The sequence below is a fragment of the Hemitrygon akajei genome, chromosome 10 (genome assembly GCF_048418815.1).
Source record: "Hemitrygon akajei chromosome 10, sHemAka1.3, whole genome shotgun sequence".
NCBI lineage: Eukaryota > Metazoa > Chordata > Chondrichthyes > Myliobatiformes > Dasyatidae > Hemitrygon > Hemitrygon akajei.
Genome location: NC_133133.1, coordinates 101,366,088 through 101,385,122, shown reverse-complemented (window position 1 = coordinate 101,385,122; position 19,035 = coordinate 101,366,088). Strand labels below are relative to the sequence as shown.

The 19,035-nt window shown below is 40.6% G+C and overlaps 1 protein-coding gene across 2 annotated transcripts in view; it reads left to right on the top strand.

Moving 5' to 3' along the window:
* Positions 1 to 19,035, top strand: part of LOC140734560 (sodium-coupled neutral amino acid symporter 1-like) — a 117,697-nt gene that overhangs the window by 27,842 nt on the left and 70,820 nt on the right. For both annotated transcript variants that reach the window (XM_073058700.1, XM_073058701.1), the window contains exons 3-4: positions 2,037 to 2,094; positions 4,345 to 4,460. In XM_073058700.1, the coding sequence (XP_072914801.1) occupies positions 2,037 to 2,094; positions 4,345 to 4,460 (174 nt within the window). The remainder of the gene's footprint in view (positions 1 to 2,036; positions 2,095 to 4,344; positions 4,461 to 19,035) is intronic.

The following is a 19,035-nucleotide window of genomic DNA, read 5'->3' as shown; positions in this document are numbered from 1 at the left end:
GGAAGATCAAAGGGCCTCAATGACTTGCACCTCAGGGTCCACCCTGAAGCTCCCCAGATATAATAATACCAGCTGCCTGAAGCCTTATCTGGCGCAGGTCAAACTTGCCACATGGCACAATGTGTCCCACCGAGACAGCAGTGCACTTTGACCTGGCACTGGAGGGAAATGCCCTGTAGACCTAACGCCGATGGAGAAGTGTGACTACAGGGCCCTCGTAGTGACACTGGAGTGGCATTTTGAGTGAGGCCATTGGCAGAAGCAATGAGGGAAGATGGCATCATTTGGGAGAAAGCTTGGGGGCACTTGCAACAGATTTCTGCCACTGTGCTCGGCATGGCTACCCCCACTTTCCTCCCGTCGCCCAGGAAGAGCTTGCCATCCATGCTTTTGTAAAGCTGCTGATGCTGGAGTGCCTTCGGCAGTATGTTTGCCTGATGTCACCATCATCGCTGGCCAAGGCGCTGGCTGAGGCAGAGAGGGCAGAAGCAACTTGAGCCCCTAAGTTGTTCCAGCGTTGCCCCGCATGCCATGGGCCCAGGCTTGTGTCACTAAGGGTGAAGAGGAAACTGACGAGGAGGAGCCCATGAGACAGGCCCGACCCCGCCGTGGGCTATGAAATGACCTCTGCTACCAGTACAGGAAGGTCATTTGGCCCAGGAATGCCCCGCCACAGCTCAGTGCAGCCATCGGGAAATGCTGAGCAGGCAGTGCCACCCAAGACTTCCAGCACATCCCAGAAGGGTCCAGGCTGCCAGTCTAGCATGCTAATGCAGCAGTACATGGTGGTGGCCCCAGTATGGGTCTACTGCCCCTCCTGGAAGAGGGGACTATCCCCCAAGATGGGTAGCCACTGGAAGAGGTGCTCGACCACATCTCTGATGTGGTATATTGGGTGTGATTGCCTGAGCAGAGGAAGGCAGTCGTGCTGTACTGGACCTGTTGGTACTGCGTTGGCCCTTGGCCACCACTAACCCAGCGAGGCTGAAGGAAGGTAGTGGCACTCCGGGTGACCTACCTCATGCAAACTGGGCCTTCCCTGGAGTGGGCAGCAGCATCCACACCCATTGGGACTTTTGGACTTTGCTATGGACACTGGAGTTGCCAGAGATGGCTGACCCCTCGGGTGGGGAAGTGTGACGCTCTGGGATGGCCGTGGTTGACAGCCCCGCTCCTACATTTATAATAACCAGCACTGTTTATTGTTCTTGTGTTAAAATGCTTTTGTGGGATAATGGTGGGAAGTTCTAGTTCATTTATTGTTACATTTTAGCTTGGGTTATGCAATTATTCACTTGTGTATTTTTGGATCATCCTGACTGTAACCAGGGTGTATGATGGTCACCTCCCCTGTCTGTATTAGACTGGTTGGGTTCACTCTCCAGGTCATGGTGCTAAGTCTGTTTTGTGTCTACCATAATCAAATGGTCGTTGAGTTTAACGAGCTTCCTCATCTGTCGTTATGGACCAAATGCTTGCCACAGTATATTTGTGACTTTGATGAAGGGTGGGCTGGATGACTTAATTATGTTGCTATGTCTTCTGGTCTTTTTGGTAGTTTACAATGATTTATATCTTTCTGTTTTTTATTTTTTTCTTTCATAATAAAATATTCAAATTGATTTCAGTTGTTTTGACCATCATCAGGCAGGTGTCAGAGCTGATAAGGGTGGAAGCCTCAGTTGTGTTAACTACTTGGGACTTCTTCCACATGAAGAATAGTGAGGGAACTGGAGCACAATAGGCCCAATAGTTTAATTGATGTTAAGAGGATTAGAAAAAGGTCTACAAGTTGAAAGATGCTTTACACTATTTCAAAGACAGTTTTACCTTAGTGATAAAGAATATTTACATTGATTGGTCATATAAATATGTTTATGAGAATTGACAATTTTCAAGTAAATAATATTACTTATTTCTTATTTGTCATTTAAATATAACAGATATTCATTTTTAAAGATGTGAAATAAAGCAAAGAATAATTCAAATAAATTTATAAAATAGTTTTAAATAATTCTTACATTATTGTTTTGCAGAAAAAGAATTCATAATGATACTGCTGAAAGCACAAGTTCCCTTCCAAACGAGGGGGAAGTAAGTTGTTGCTAGTTTAATGATGTCGACTATCAGAATGTATATAGAACCTTTGAAAGAAGAGATAAGATGCAAATATTGGTTAGAAAACTGTTGATATGTGTGATTATATGGCCCAGAAATAAGTAAGGTTGGGGTAGGGGAGTAGGAGATGAACCCACTAGTTGTGACGGTGAATGAACTGTAGGTGTTAAGAAATCTTTGCTCAGCACAAGTTAACCATTGGGAGGAGGCCTGGTGAGTGAATTGCCTGGAAGAATCTTTCTGTGCTCAGAATACCCCAAGGCTTTATACTCTTGATGCAAGAAGGTAGTAGAAGATGATTAAATATAGTTTCAATAATTATAGTTACTCAGTTTATTTCAATTTTAAGGTGTAGACAAATGGTTCCATAAAATAATACATTAATAACCAGAGCACAGCTCAATTGTCAGGATACCTCAGAATAATCAAACACTTGATGGGAATCCAGACACCCAAAACAACTTCTTTCAAAGTTATTTATTATCAAAGTACATATTGTCGCCATTTACAACCCTGAGATTTGTTTTCTTGCGGGCACACTCAACAAATCCAATAACCACAATTGAATCAGTGAAAGAACATACCAGCAGGGCAGATACCAGTATGCAAAAGGCAACAAACTCTGCAAATAGAAAAAGAACAAATAATAATAATAAATAAGCAATAAATATGGAGAACATGAGATGAAAGTGAGTCCATAGATTGTGGGAACAGTACAGTGATAGGGTGAGTGAAGTTATCCCTTCTAGTTCAAGAGCCTGATAGTTGAGGGGTATAACTGTTCCTGGACTTGGTGATGTGTATTCTGAGGCTCCTGCATCTTCTTCCTGATGGCAACATTGAGAAGAGAGCATGACTTCGCCAGTGTGCGGCCTTGATGATGGATGCTGCTTTCCTGCGACAGCTCTCCATATAGATGTGCTCATTGGTGGGGAGGGCTTTCCTCGTGATGGACTGGGCTGTATCCACTACTTTTTGTAGCAATTTCCATTCAAGGGCATTAGTGTTTCCATACCAGGCCATGATGCTGCCAATCAATATAAATTCCATCACACATCTATAGAAGTTTGTCATAGTTTTAGATGTTATGTTCATTTGGACTTCACAAAAATATCCTGATGAATGGTCTCAGCCGGAAATGTTGACTGTTTCATCCTCTCCAAAGATGCTGCCTGACCTGCTGAGCTCCTTTATTGTTTTTTGTGTGTTAAGTCTGGATTTCCAGCATCTGCCAAATCTATTGTGTTAACAGTCCCTCACACCAGGACTCCTCTACTGATCATAACTGGAAGGCATCAGTTAAATAAAAACATCCCAGTCTACATTTGGTCAGATTGACAGACGGTCATGGATGAGAGGCCATAGCAAACGGTAGTTAGTGGGAGACTATAACAGGGCAGAATTGAACTACAAACAAGCTCTGTACAGGTTTAAAAGTCCAGGATGCTTTGTGTATAGTAGGAAGGAATAGAGAAATCTTTCACACTAGTAGAGTGGGAGGCTCTCTACACAGTCTTGGAATTGCATAATGGAGGGAAGGGAGGATCTGTGAGTGGTCAAGGCAATGAAGGAGCCTGTGTATCTGATTGGGGAGGAAGATGTTTTCTACACAATCCTGGGCTGGAGGGAGCCAAAACTTACCCATGGGAGAGATAACTCTGAATCCCATAAGGGAAGGTAGATTAAGAATGTAACCTATCTCTTTAACATTATTTAGTTCTGTTATATTAAGTGTTTAGCTATTTAAATTTCTGATGATCACCAGGGGAAGAGTTTGATAGAAGTATACAAAATTTTGACGGGTATAGATTGGGTAAATGCAAGCAGGCTTTTTCCACTGAGGTCAGGTGAGACTAGAACTAGAGGTCATAGGTTAAGGGTGACAGATGAAAAGTTTAAGGGGAACCTAAGGGGGAACTTCTTCCCTCAGTTGGTGGTGAGAAGTTGGAATGAGCTGCCAGTGGAAGTGGTGGAAGCGGGTTCAATTTCAACATTCAAAAGACATTTGGATGAGAACCTGCTCCAAATTCAGGTCAATGGGGCCAGGCAGATTAATAGTTTGCAATGGTCTAGTTGGGATGACAGGCCTGTTTTTGAGCTGTAGTGTTCAATGACTCACTCATAAGCCTTGTACGCAAAATGACATAATTTAGCTAGACATAAAATAATTCCAACTATCTGTTATGCTTGATTGTCAAAGTAACATTATATCTCTGTTTTATTCAGCAGTCTGGATCTACCTCCATGAAAATGTCCATCTTTAACCTGAGCAATGCCATCATGGGCAGTGGGCTCTTGGGCTTATCATATGCCATGGCCAACACAGGGATTATACCATTTATGTAAGTTTGGAAGGTGGATATGACAGTAATGTTATGTTTCATTGCTTTCTACAGTGAGGGTCATCAAAATTGAAATCATCTTCAAATATAATATTTGGTAGTCTGGTGCAGGGAAGAGGTAATTGTTTAGAAGAAAGGATTTGCAAATTTACTAAATAAGATTGCATTTGCCTTTCTTACCACCAACTCAAGCATGCAAGTAAAACTCTAGAGAGTCCTGAATGAGGTCTCCCAAGTCCCTTTGCACCTCTGATTTCTGAATTTTCTCCCTAGTTAGAAAATTGTCCACATTTTTATTCCTTCTGACAAAGTGCATGACCATATACTTCCCTACATGATATTCCATCTGCCACTTCTTTGCCCATTCTCCTAATGTGCCTCCACAATCTCTTCAGCTACCTCATTCAGTACCCTGGGATGTAGTGCATCTAGTCCATGTGATTTCTCTACTGTCAGACATTTCAACTTCCCAAATATATTCTCCTTAGTAATATCAATTAAACTCTCTTCTGCCCTGACACTCTCAAATTATTGGCATACTGCTATTGTCTTCCACAGTGAAGACAATCGAACTTAAGTTCTTCCACAATTTCTTTGTCTCCCATTACTACCTCTCCAGTATCATTTTCTAGCAGTCCAACATCCACTCTCACCTCTCTTTTACTCTTTATTTATCAAAAAAACATATTGTATCCCCATTTATATTATTGTTAACTTACCTTCATATTTCATCTTTTCTCATCTTATTGCTTTTTTAGTTGCTTTCTGTTGGTTTTTAACAACTTCATGGTCCTCTAACTTCCCACAAATGTGTGCAATATTACATGCCTCTCTGTTGTTTTTCTGCTGTCTTTGACTTCTCTTATATTTAAAGTGATACAATGATTAACAGTCTCCTTCTATTGCATTTGAGTTTACTGAAGAAACATTGTGCGATGATAAGAACAATCAACATGTTGGTCAGCACCTGTAGAGGGAGAAGCATGGTTAATATTTCAGATCAGGACAGGAAGAGAGAAAATATGACTGTGTTTAAAGTTGCAGAAGAGAAGGAGTGGGGACAGCTAAGCTGACAGATAGATAAGCTGCTTAAAAGTCTTCAGTTAATAGATGAATGAGGATAGTTAGGGAAAGAAAACCGAACATGACAGATCTTCACTTAGTTGGCACTTCCTGTTCATGGTCTTCTGCTGTTGTAGCCCATCAACTTCAAAGATTGATATGCTTTCAGTTCCCAGCACCTTCTCTGCTCCTCACTGTTGGTAACACATGATAATGTGAGTTTTCATCCATAGAACTGCCGCTCACTGATTTTTAAATTTTTTTTTGCATTATTTGTTATAAATTGTAGAGACTGTTATGGGTAAAAATCCCAGGAGATCAGCAGTTGCTGAGATACTCAAACCATCCTGTCTGGCCACAACAATCATTCCATGGACAAAGTCACTTGGATCACATTTCTTCCCCAATTTGATCTTTGGTCTGAACAACAGCTGAACCTCTAGACCATGTCTGCATGCTTTTATGCATTGAGTTGCTGCCACATGATTGGCTGATTATATATTTGCATTAACAAGCAGGTGTATGGATGTACCTAATAAAATGAGCACTGGGTTTATGAGCTGCAGAACACAGCAGTTTCTGAAAATCTGAAACAAAACGGAAAGTGAGGAATACCCAGCAGTCATTCAGCATCGGTGGGTTGAGACAAACCAAGTTACTTTTTCAGGTGGACAGTTTTAAATCAGAAGAGTGATTGGACTCTATTTCGAGCTCCATTGCAGCTGTCTGACCTGCTTAGAATCTCCATTATTTTATTTCCAATTTCCAACGTCTGCAACATTTTTAGTAATTCTATATACATAGGAATATTGAACAATTCTTACTGTGAGCATATACTGTTTCTGTAAAGGGTAAAAAGGCATTTTTCTGTGTATTACACAGTACATCAGCTATCTTGCTAAAAAGAGGTAATTAAATTCATTTTTAAAAATCAAATTACAGTCGTCCCTTCTTATCCGCAAATTCAACCAGCCGTGAATCGAGAAAACATGGAAGTGCTCTTCCAGCAGTTGTTGTTTGAGCAAGTGCAGACTTTTTTTCTTGTTATTATTCCCTAAGCAATGCAGTATAACACCTATTTTACATAGCATTTACATTGTATTAGGTATTACAAGTAATCTAGAGATGATTTAAAGTATACAGGAGGATGTGCATGGGTTATCGTGGATCAGGATCGAAAAAAATCGGAAATTCTCTTACTAAGTAAGTTGGAACAGGTACATCCAGTATTATTTAGCGCCAGTTAGTCAAATGTTTTTCTTAGTATACAGTATATATTTTACCTTTCTATGCATATAAAACACTTAAGAACGTATGTTTCAGCGCCAGGCTCGGGAGCCAGTGACAGACCGCTTTTGAGTGCGCTCTCCATCCGTGCCGGTTTGATGTGGAGGATCAAAAACTCAGAACCCCAAAACCCAATAATTAAACCATTGCATTGCTTAGTAATAATTGTAGCTATCATCGGGGCAGGGCCTTTCTCACTTTATTCTTTAAAATTGTTCTGATCATTGACCGACGTAGCTTAACGCTTTTCCAATGACCAATGACGTTTCACCTTTTTCCGATCGCTTTATTATTTCCACTTTATTTTCAACCGTGATCGTGATTATTTTCGTGAACAGAAACACTGCGGATTCAGAGCTCCGCCACCAGGTCCTAATGTCCACCGCACTGAGACAGGTTAAATAAGGTCTGGGTTTCCACTGGGACGTAAGGTCCACGGCATTGAGACAGGTTGAATAAGGGACTCGAGCATCCGTGTTTTTTGGTATCCGCAAGAGGTCCCGGTACCAATCCCTCACGAAAAAGGAGGGCCGACTGTATACTGAATTGAAGATACACATTTTGATTTGCATGTTGCGTGATTCAATCAAAATGATATTTGTAATTTATCTCGATGGTGGTGGTTTCCTTCATAAAATGTTAATTGAATTTATAAAGGATTGTCTGATTGCTCAAAAGAATCAAATAGAGATTAACTGACACTGAATTAGATGAATGGCTCATTATGTAACACTCAACCCAAGACCAGACAATCCATTCAAGCTCTCAAATTCAGTAAAACGGAATTGAGAGTGAAATCAATATTTGCCATATGTGCAAACAATTATTGTTCAGTGTTCTTAACCAATAACTTGATATTTTTGTTTCAAGAATTATAGAACTCTAATTGAGAGTTTACTATCTCTTCATTTCATGAATTGTTTAATCTCCTATTGGAACTAATCCCGTAAAGTAACTGCAGGGTTGTTGTTTTAACAGACAGTAGAAGGACTATTTAACTATTTGGGCCTGAACAATAATTTGATTTTTAATCATCCATATCAGAGTATCCCACTATTTTGAAAAACTTAAAGGTAACACCACTTTCCTTTCATTATTAAATGATAGAATCAAAATCAAAAATTATTTCAGTAATTTCTATTCATGATCAGTTTGCCCATTATAATGTTCTACCAGAACCACTTTTGCTCACTCTCAAGAGGGGGGATAGGCAGGTGATAAGGAAGGAACGTGCTCAGACCGATGGTTTGAGATGTGACTATTTTAATGAAAGGAGTATTATGGACAAAGTGGATGTGCTCAGAGCGTGGATCAGCACTTGGAGCTATGATGTGGTGGCCATTATAGAGACTTGGATGGCTCAGGGACAGGAATGGTTACTCTGAGGGCCAGGTTTTAGATGTTTCAGAAAGGACAGAGAGGGAGGCAAAAGAGGTGGGGGTGTGGTACTGCTGATCAGAGATAGAGGCACAGCTACAGAAAAGGAGGAAGTCATGGAGGGATTGTCTACGGAGTCTCTGTGGGTGGAAGTTAGGAACAGGAAGGGGTCAATAATTCTACTGGGTGTTTTTTACAGACCACCCGATAGTAACAGGGATTTCGAGGAGCAGATAGGGAGACAGATCCTGGAAAGGTGTAATAGTAACAGAGTTGTCATGGTGGAAGATTTTAATTTCCCAAATATCGATTGGCATCTCCCTAGAGCAAGGGGTTTAGATGGGGTGGAGTTTGTTAGGTGTGTTCAGGAAGGTTTCCTTACACAATATGTAGATAAGCCTATAAGAGGAGAGGCTGTACTTGATCTGGTATTCAGAAATGAACCCGGTCAGGTGTCAGATCTCTCAGTGGGAGTGCATTTTGGAGATAGTGATCACAATTCTATCTCCTTTACCATAGCATTGGAGAGGGATAGGAACAGACTAGTTAGGAAAGCATTTAATTGACGTAAGGGGAAATATGAGGTTACAGATGTTCTCCGGGATGTCGCAAATGTTCAGGGGATATTTGCGTGGAGTTCAGCATAGGTGGCAAATGTTCAGGGGATATATGTATGGAGTTCCAATGAGACAGGGAAAGGATGGTAAGGTAAAGGAACTGGGGTGTACAAAAGCTGTTGTAAATCTAGTCAAGAAGAAAAGAAGAGCTTACGAAAGGTTCAAAAAACGATAGGTAATGATAGAGATCATAAGATTATAAGGCTAGCAGGAAGGAGGTTAAGAATGAAATTAGGAGAGCCAGAAGGGGCCATGAGAAGGCCTTGTTGGACAGGATTAAGGAAAATCCCAAGGCATTCTACAGTTATGCGAAGAGCAAGAGGATAAGATGTGAGAGAACAGGACCAATCAAGTGTGACAATGGAAAAGTGTGTATGGAACCAGAGGAGATAGCAGAGGTACTTAATGGGTACTTTGCTTCAGTATTCACTACAAAAAAGGATCTTGGCGATTATAGGGATGACTTACAGTGGACTGAAAAGCTTGAGCATATAAATTTTAAGGAAGGATGTGCTGGAGCTTTTGGAAAGCATCAAGTTGGATAAGTCACCGTGACCGGACAAGATTTACCCCCAGGCTACAGTGGGAGGCAAGGGAGGAGATTGCTGAGCCTCTGGCGATGATCTTTACATCATCAATGGGGATGGGAGAGGTTCCAGAGGATTGGAGGGTTGCAGATGAAGAGAAGTATTCATTGAGGACTTCACTCACTTCCATAGCCTCCAGGCACATCTTCCCACCTTTATCTCTATTTGGTCCTATCTTCACTCCTGTCAACCTTTTGTTCTTCACATAATTGAAGAATGCCTTGGGGTTTTCCTTTACCCTACTCACCAAGGCCTTCTCATGCCCCCTTCTTGCTCTCCTCAGTCCCTTCTTAAGCTCCTTTCTTGCTTCTCTATGTTCCTCAATAGACTCATCTGATCCTTGCTTCCTTTTTTTTTGTAATTTTTTTTATTGAAGTTCATCATCAAACAAACATTTCCATAAGATGCATTTCAGACATTGTACATATATATCATATAATCATATATATCACAAATCTCCACAAAGTATTTATCTGAGGTATACACTTATAGAAAAGAGTGGAAAGAAAAAAACAAGCAAAATGAAAGAACTATGTACTAGTAGCAAGTGATTTTTTTTTTACAACATATTCATTGATTTGTGAGAATAAAATCAGGCCTATGAGGCATTATGTAGTTAAACCATTTTTCCCAGTATGAATCAAATTGTTCCAGCTTAATTAACAGATGCTGTTATCTTCACCATTTTGTAAATGTCCATTGTAATTTCCATCCATGATAACCATTTCCTAGTAAGAGTCTTTTTACCATAAATAAATATTCATTAAATATTTATCTCTTTTCAACCATTCTTGAGGTATATATCCAAAATATATGGTCTTACTCTCTAAGGGTATTTCACATTTAAAGATGTCTTGTAGGGCATTGTGTATCCCTCTCCAATAGTTTTTGATAACAGGGCAGTCCAAAAAATATGATAATGATATGCATTTTGATTTCCACAATTTCTCCAGCAAACAGGGAGGTTACTATCATAATGGGATTTCTGAGAGGCTGTAATAAAATATCTTATCAAGTTTTTCCATCCAAACTCCCTCCATTTCTGTGAACTGGTACACTTCCATTGATACCTCCATATTGTTGTCCATTCTTCCTCAGATATAATTATCCCTCCTTCCTTCTCCCATTTTGTTTTAAAGTATGAAGTTGAATGTGTTTTAAGATTTGACAACCCCTTATATATGCTTGAAATGATTCTACTACCATTATCTGAATTATATGCTTTTCTAAATAGCTCTATCAAGCATGTACTTGCCTTGGTTACATTTTTAAGCATCTTATTAACATATTGTCACATCTGTAAATACCGATAAAAATCTTGTTTTTCTAATAAGTGTTTCTCTTTAAACATTTCAAAACTGAACAGTGTTCCTTCTTTCATTATGTTGCAAAGAACTGTTATTCCTTTGCTGTCCAGTCCTTAAATCTAGCATCCAATTTATTTGGTGTAAAATCCGAGTCATATGCACACCATTTAATAATTGCAATATCTCCCTACAGATTATATTCTTTTATAGTAGTTTTCCATATTTTAAGAGTCAATTTCACCCATGGGTTATCAATAGTATTTATGTACCTTTGCAGGTTGTTATCAGCCAAAATTGCTTGTTTGGGGATGGGAAGTACCCGCTCCTCAATGTTTCTCCATTGAGCGTCATATGATGGGTTGCACCAACATATCACAGCTCTCAACTGAGCTGCAAAATAATAATCTCTAAGAGAAGGTAGGCCCCACCCACCTTTTCTTCTGCTAATTGCAAAGTTTTGAGATGAACTCTAGGCCTTTTACCCTGCCAAATATACCTTGATAACATCTTGTTCCATTCATTGAATTGATTTTGATTAATATCTATTGGTAGGGTCTGAAAGAGATTTAATAGTCTGGACAGTATGTTCATTTTAATAGACTCAATCCTTGAACTGAGACTGAAAAAAAGGGATCAGGTTCCATCTTGCCACATCTTCCTTAATTTTTTTATATAAAGGCTAATAATTACATGCTGATAATTTTGCCAAATCTTTTGGCATAATGATGCCCAGATATTTGAAAGACTCAGTGTGCCATGCCCAAGGGTATCTACTTTCAATTTCTCTTGATAGGCTATAGTAATATGAAAGTAATTGGGTTTTATCTATGTTGATCTTGTATCCTGATAATTGACCATATTGTTCAAAGGATTGCATCAATTTAGGTAAAGAGTATGTTGGTTGCCCTAGATAGATCAAAATGTCATCTGCATAACAAGCCAATTTATGCTCTGTCCCTTTAATAATAATTCCCCTGATATCTTCATTTTGTCTGATGTATTGAGCTAATGGTTCCAGATATAATGTGAAGAGTTGCAGTGGCCATGCACAACCCTGTCTCGTGCCCCTTTCTAGGGTAACACTATTTCATAAATATCCATTGATTTTAATCCTAGCAGTAGGATTGTCATAAAGTGTCTGTATAGTTTTAATAATTGTGTCTTGGAAACCAAATCTATGTAAAACTCTGTAAAGAAAATTCCAATTAACCGAATCAAATGCTTTTTCAGAGTCCACACTTATCACTATTGCTTCGATTTTATTTTTTTGTATATGATCCATAATATGAAGTGTCCTTCATATATTGTCTTGTGTCTGGCATTGTTGTATAAAACCTGTCTGATTGTTACGTATCAGTATGGGTAGAAACTCCTCTAATCGTTTGGCCATGATGGAAGTAAGTAATCTATAATCTACATTAAGAATGGATATTGGTCTAAATGACCCGCATTCCATTTTATCCTTGCCTTCTTTCGGTATAGCTGAGATTATTGCTTCCTTCCAACTGGGTGGCATTTGTGCCTGTTTTAGAGCCCAGTTCAATGTGGGGAGTAAAACAGGAATTAACTCATTTTAAAATTCTTTGTACCACTCTGCCATATACCCATCTGATCCTGGTGACTTGCTTAATTTAAGCCTACTAATTGCAGCTTTTAATTCAACTTCAGTTATGTCAGCAGTCATCGTTCTATTTTGTTCTTCACTTAAAGTGAGTAACTCTAGAGAATTCAAGAAGATGTCAATTTGGGTTATGCTTCCCCCTGGAACTTTGGAATATAGAGTTTTGTAAAACACTTCAAAAGCTTCTTGAATTTCACTTAGCTTATTTTTTATCATTTTCATTCTTGGGTCCCTAAGTCTATGAATTGTATTTTCTGCTTTTTTTTTCATTTTCCATGCCAGTATTTTCATAGATTTCGATCCACTTTCATAATGTCTCTGTTTCAGAAACATTAAATTTTTCCTGATTTCTTGCGTAGCCAAACTATTAATTTCATTCCTAATTCTTTTAATTTCCCCTAATGCATCCTGTGCCAAATTCAATTTGTGTATTTCTCTAGTTCCTTCAGCCTATTTTGTAATTCCTCTAATGTTTTATTCCTTATTTCTTTCTTATATGAAGATATCGCTATAATTTTCCCTCTTAAGACCGCCTTCAGAGTATCCCATAAAATGAGAGGTGAAACCTCTCCATTATCATTAAATTCTAAGTAGAGACCAATTTCTTTTTTAATTTGTTCCTAAAAGTACGGATCATTGAGCAGACTTGAATTTAGTTTCCAAATAGTATTCTTTGGTTGTAGGTCAAAATCAACAGCTAAATATATAGGGGCATGGTAACTTACATCTATTGTCCCAATTCCACAAGTGTTTATTTTGTCTTTGTCTTTTCCAAATGTTATGAAATAGTCTATTCTTGTATATACAGAATGGAGGGCAGAATAATGAGTGTAATCCCTTCTGTCGGGGAAAAGGTCCCTCCGTATATCAATTAAACCAACATCCTCAAAACGTGTATTAACTTTCTTATGTAAAGATTTTGTTTCATAGGTTTTTCTATTGGAAGAGTCTCTTACAACATTTGGTTGTAATTGTAAATTTAAGTCTCCCCCACATATCAGGAGACCTTCTGTTTCCGCTACCATAATATCAGTAATTTTCTGAAAGAAACCAATATCACATCCCGGGGGTGCGTATATATTCAATAGAGTAACTGAATTGCCATCTATATTCCCCCTTACCAGAATATATCTGCCCTCTTTATCTCCCATTTTGAATACTGTTTTCAAAATTCAGTTTACTTGAGATAAGAATAGCAACTCCTCTCCTATGTCCTGATTTATATGAGGAGAAAAACAAATTAGTGAAGCCCATTCTCTTTAGTTTTTTATGCTCATTATCACTTAACTGAGTTTCCTGTGAATATACTACATGGACTTGTTCTTTTTTCATTTTGAATAAAATTCTATTACGTTTGATTGGATTTAATAGCCCATTGACATAAAAAGAAATTAATTTTACCTTGTCCTTAGCCATCTGTATTTATCTGTCAATGTATCATTGAAATTAGAATAAAACTTAATCGATCTACTCCCTGAACAAATAAGAACCAAGAAACGCAAGTAATAACAAAAATGGCAATGAACGTGTTATTCCAAGGCTGAGGTCTCTAGTAGATGACCCTGCGTTGAGCTAGAGGAAATGTCTAGCTGTGGGGGATAACTCCTCCTACTTGTGAGTTGAGGGCCCCCATTGCAGTATTCATAAAAGTCAGTGAACAAATCCATTACACAGAAAAGATTTCTCTGTGTACTCCTATATATACATATATATATGTGTGTGTGTGTGTGTGTATTCTTCTTACCCCAGGTAAGAAGAATCTCCGCCTTGGTGCTGTACCGAAGGAATTTAATTATTATTGAATGTGGTTTATCTTGGGTAGACTTCAGGACTAATGCGCGATACGTCCTCTCGACTTCCTGCTCCATAGTTGAGGGAAGCTCCAGTGATTTTCCACTTCACTTGTCACCCATGGTTCCTTCACCCTACCATTCTTTATCTTCCTCACCGGGACAAATTTATCCCTAACATCCTGCAAGAGATCCTTAAACATCGACCTCATGTCCATAGTGTACACACACACACACACACACACACACACACACACACACACACACACACACACACACACACACACACACACACACACACACACACACACACACACACACACACACACACACACACACACACACACACACACACACCTTCTCAACATTTTTAAAGTTAGCCAAACCTTATAGCTCTTCTAGAGGGGGTGAGGGCTGTCTTTGGGAAACTCCCAGTCACTTCCTGATATACTTCTCTCGCCCTCCTCCCATCTCCTGCCTTCTCGATTCTCACACTATTTCCCAAGCTGAGCGGGATAATTCCTCTTCCAGGCTTTCCCTCAGTTTGATCATATTGACGGGCAACCCCCTGGCCTTCATGTCTGTAGTCGCCTCTTCCACTGTCTGATACAGTTGGATCCCATCTTGATAAAACACTTGAAGTTTAGCAGGGTACGGAGTTTGAAATCTAATCTTTTTTTGCTTTAGTACTCACTTCACTTCAGAGTATTCTTTACACTTCTGCAGGACCGCTGGGGGGTAATCTTGGTCAAAATATATTACTTTATCATCTAAAAACACTCTCTTCTTACCCCAGGTAAGCAGAATCTCCGCCTTGGTGCTGTACCAAAGGAATTTAATTATTATTGAACGTGGCTTATCTTGGGTAGACTTCGGGACTAACGTGCGATGCGTCCTCTCGATTTCCAGCTCCATAGTTGAGGGAAGCACCAGTGATTTTCCACTTCACTTGTCACCCATGGTTCCTTCACTCTACCATTCTTTATCTTCCTTACCGGGACAAATTTATCCCTAACATCCTGCAAGAGATCCTTAAACATCGACCACATGTCCATAGTACATTTTGCTGCAAAAGCATCATCCCAATTCACACCCGCAAGTTCTAGACTCATATTTGCCCTTCCCCAATTAAAATTTTTCCTGTCCTCTCTGATTCTATCATTTTCCATGATAATGTTAAAGGCCAGGGAGCAGTGGTCACTGTCCCCCAGATGCTCACCCAGTGACAGATCTGTGTCCTGACCCGGTTCATTACCTAATACTAGATCTAGTATGGCATTCAAACTAGTTGGCCTGTCAACATACTGTGACAGGAATCCGTCCTGGATGCACTTACAAACTCTGCCCCGTCTAAACCATTGGAACTAATCAGATGCCAATCAATATTAGGGAAGTTAAAGTCACCCATGATAACAACTGTTATTTTTGCACCTTTCCAAAATCAGCCTCCCAATCTGTTCCTCGGTATCTCTGCTGCTACCAGGGGGCCTATAGAATACCCCCAGTAGAGTAACTGCTCCCTTTCTGTTCCTGATTTCCACCCATACTGACTCAAAAGAGGATCCTGCTACATTACCCAACCTTTCTGTAGCTGTAATAGTATCTCTGACCAGTAATGTCACCCCTCCTCCCTTTTTTCCCCCTTCTCTATCCCTTGTAAAGCACTGAAATCCGGGAATATTCAGAATCCATTCCTGCCCTGGTGCCAGCCAAGTCTCTGTAATGGCCACTACATCATAATTCCATGAATGTATCCAAGCTCTCAGTTTATCACCTTTGGTCTTGATGCTTCTTGCATTGAAGTACATACACTTTCGCTCTTCTACCTTACTACTCTTGGCCCTTTATTCTGTTTCTCTTTCCTCAAAGCCTCTTTATATATCAGACCTGGCTTTACTCCATGCACTATACCTGCAGCTCTCGCATGTCCTTTATCCTCCTCCACCTCACCATCTGCTCTAACACGCTGGTTCCCCTGCCCCGGCAAATCTAGTTTAAACCCCCTAGAGCAGCACTAGCAAACCTTTCTGCAAGGATGTTAGTCCCCCTCTAGTTCAGGTGCAACCCGTCCCGTCGGAACAGATCCCACCTTCCCTGGAACAAGGCCCAATTGTCCAGAAACATGAAACCCTCCCTCCTACACCAACTCCTTAGCCATGTATTTAGCTGTATTATCTTCCTATTTCTAGCCTCACTAGCACGTGGCACAGGTAGCAATCCTGAGATTACAACCCTGAAGGTCCTGTCCTTGAACTTTGCATCTAACTCCCTAAATTCTCTGTGTAGGACCTCCTCCTTCTTCCTATCCACATCATTGGTCCCTACATGGACCACGACATCTGGCTGCTCACCCTCTCTCTTGAGAATACTGAGAACTCGATCCGAGATATTGTGGACCCTGGCACCAGGGAGGAGGCAGACCATCTGGGATTCTCAATCTCTTCCACAGAACCTCCTATCTGTCCTCCTAACTATCAAATCCCCTATCACTACTGTTCTCCTCTTTTCCCTCCTTCCCTTCTGAGCTGAGGGTCCAGTCTCGGTCCCAGAGATACAACCACTGCAACTTGTCCCCGATAGGTCATCCCCACCAACAGTATCCAAAATGGTATACTTATTATTGATTGGAACGGCCACAGGGATACAAAGAAGAATACAAATACTTTATTGTCACCAAACAATTGATACTAGAGTGTACAATCATCACAGTGATAATTGTTTCTGCGCTTCGCACTCCCTGAAGTACAAATCGAAGTAAATATAATAAAAATTTAAATTATAAATCATAATTAGAAAATAGAAAAGGGAAAGTACGGTAGTGCAAGTCAGGTCCAGATATTTGGAAGGTGCGGCCCAGATCCGGGTCAGGATCCGTTCAGCAGTCTTATCACAGTTGGAAAGAAGCTGTTCCCAAATCTGGCTGTACGAATTTTCATGCTCCTGAACCTTCTCCCGGAGGGAAGTGGGACAAAAAGTGTGTTGGCTGGGTGGGACTTATCCTTGATTATTCTGGCAGCACTGCTCCGACAGCGTGTGATGTAAAGTGAGTCCAAGGATGGAAGTTTGGTTTGTGTGATGTGCTGGGCTAGGTTCACGATCTTCTGCAGCTTCTTCCGGTCTTGGACAGGACAACTTCCATACCAGGTTGTGATGCACCCTAGAAGAATGCTTTCTATGGTGCACCTATAAAAATTAGTGAGGGTTTTAGGGGACAGGCCAAATTTCTTCAGCTTTCTCAGGAAGTAAAGGCGCTGGTGGGCCTTCTTGGATGCTCTGCTCGTTTTGTCTATTCCCCTTCCTTCTCCTGACAGTCACCCAGCTACCTTTCTACTGACTCTTAGGAGTGACTATCTCCCTGTAACTCCTGTTTTTTTCTGCCTCTGCCTCCCAAATGATCTGAAGTTCATCCAGCTCCAGCTCCAGTTCCCTAACTCAGTTTGTCAGGAACTGCAACTGGATGCACCTTTTGCAGGTGCAGTCATCAGGGAAAATTGTGCTCACCCTGACTTCCCACATACTGCAAACGGAGCACTCAACTGCCCTAACTGCTGCCTCCATTACCTACTCCTAAGCTAATTAGATTAATTAAAGGAGCTTACCTGGTCTTACCTCACTGGGAGCAAGCTTGTCCTCAGCCTCTCAAGCCAAAGCCTTCCTACTCTGTCTTCCACTACTCTGTCGCCCACTCCGTTAATCTGCTCGCTTTTTAAACTCTCCCACGCTTGCACAGTCATGCCTCATTCAAACTGCCGAAGAAATGATCCAATATGATGGTAGAATATAGTATTTGACTCTTGGAAGTGTAGAGGATCAGAGGGATCTTGGGGTCCGAGTCCATAGGACACTCAAAGCTGCTGAGCAGGTTGACTCTGTGGTTAAGAAGGCATATGGCACATCGGCCTTCATCAATCGTGGGATTGAGATTAAGAGCCGAGAGTTAATGCTGTAGGTATATAGGACCCTGGTCAGACCCCACTTGGGAGTACTGTGCTTAGTTCTGGTTGCCTTACTGCAGGAAGGATGTGGAAACCATAGAAAGTGTGCAGAGGAGATTTACAAGGATTGGGGAGCATGCCTTATGAAAATAGCTTGAGTGAACTCTTCCTTTTGTCCTTGGAGCGACAGAAGATGAGAGGTGACCTGATAGAGGTGTACAAGATGATGAGAAGCATTGATTGTGTGGATAATCAAAGGCTTTTTCTCAGTGCTGAGAAGGCTAGCACGTGAGGGCACCATTTTAAAGTACTTGAAAGTATTTAGAGAGGAGATGCCGGGGTAAGTTTTTATGCAGAGAGTGGTGAGAGCGTGGAATGGGCTGCGGGTGACGGTGGTGGAGGCGGATACAATAGGGTCTTGTAAGACACTCCTGGATAGGTACATGGAGCTTAAAAACCAGAGGGCTATGGGTAACCCGAGCTAATTTATAAGGTAAGGACATGTTGAGCACAGCATTGTGTGCCAAAGGGCCTGTATTATGCTGATAGTTTTCTGTGTTTCAATGTTTCTCATTAGCTCTTTGCCAGTAAAATAACATTATTGTTAGGTTCCTAGATCAGCATCCAGAAACCTGAGTTTCAAATCCCATTACAGCAGCTGGGAAATTTAAGTTCAAATAATGATATAAATCTGGAATTTAAAATATACGCTCAGTGGCCATTTTATTAGGTACACCTGTACACCTCCTTGTTAATGATTTGGCAGCAACTCAGTGCCTAAAAGCATGCAAACATGGTCACAAGGCTCAGTTGTCATTCAGACTAAAAATAAGAATGGAGAAGTGATGTGATCTAAGTGACTTTTACCATTGGTGCCAGATGGGGTGGCTTGAGTATCTCAGAAATTGCTGATCTCTTAGGATTTTCATGCATAGAGTCCAGTGAATGGCAGCTCTGTGGGTGAAAATGCCTAAATGCCTTGTTAATGAGAG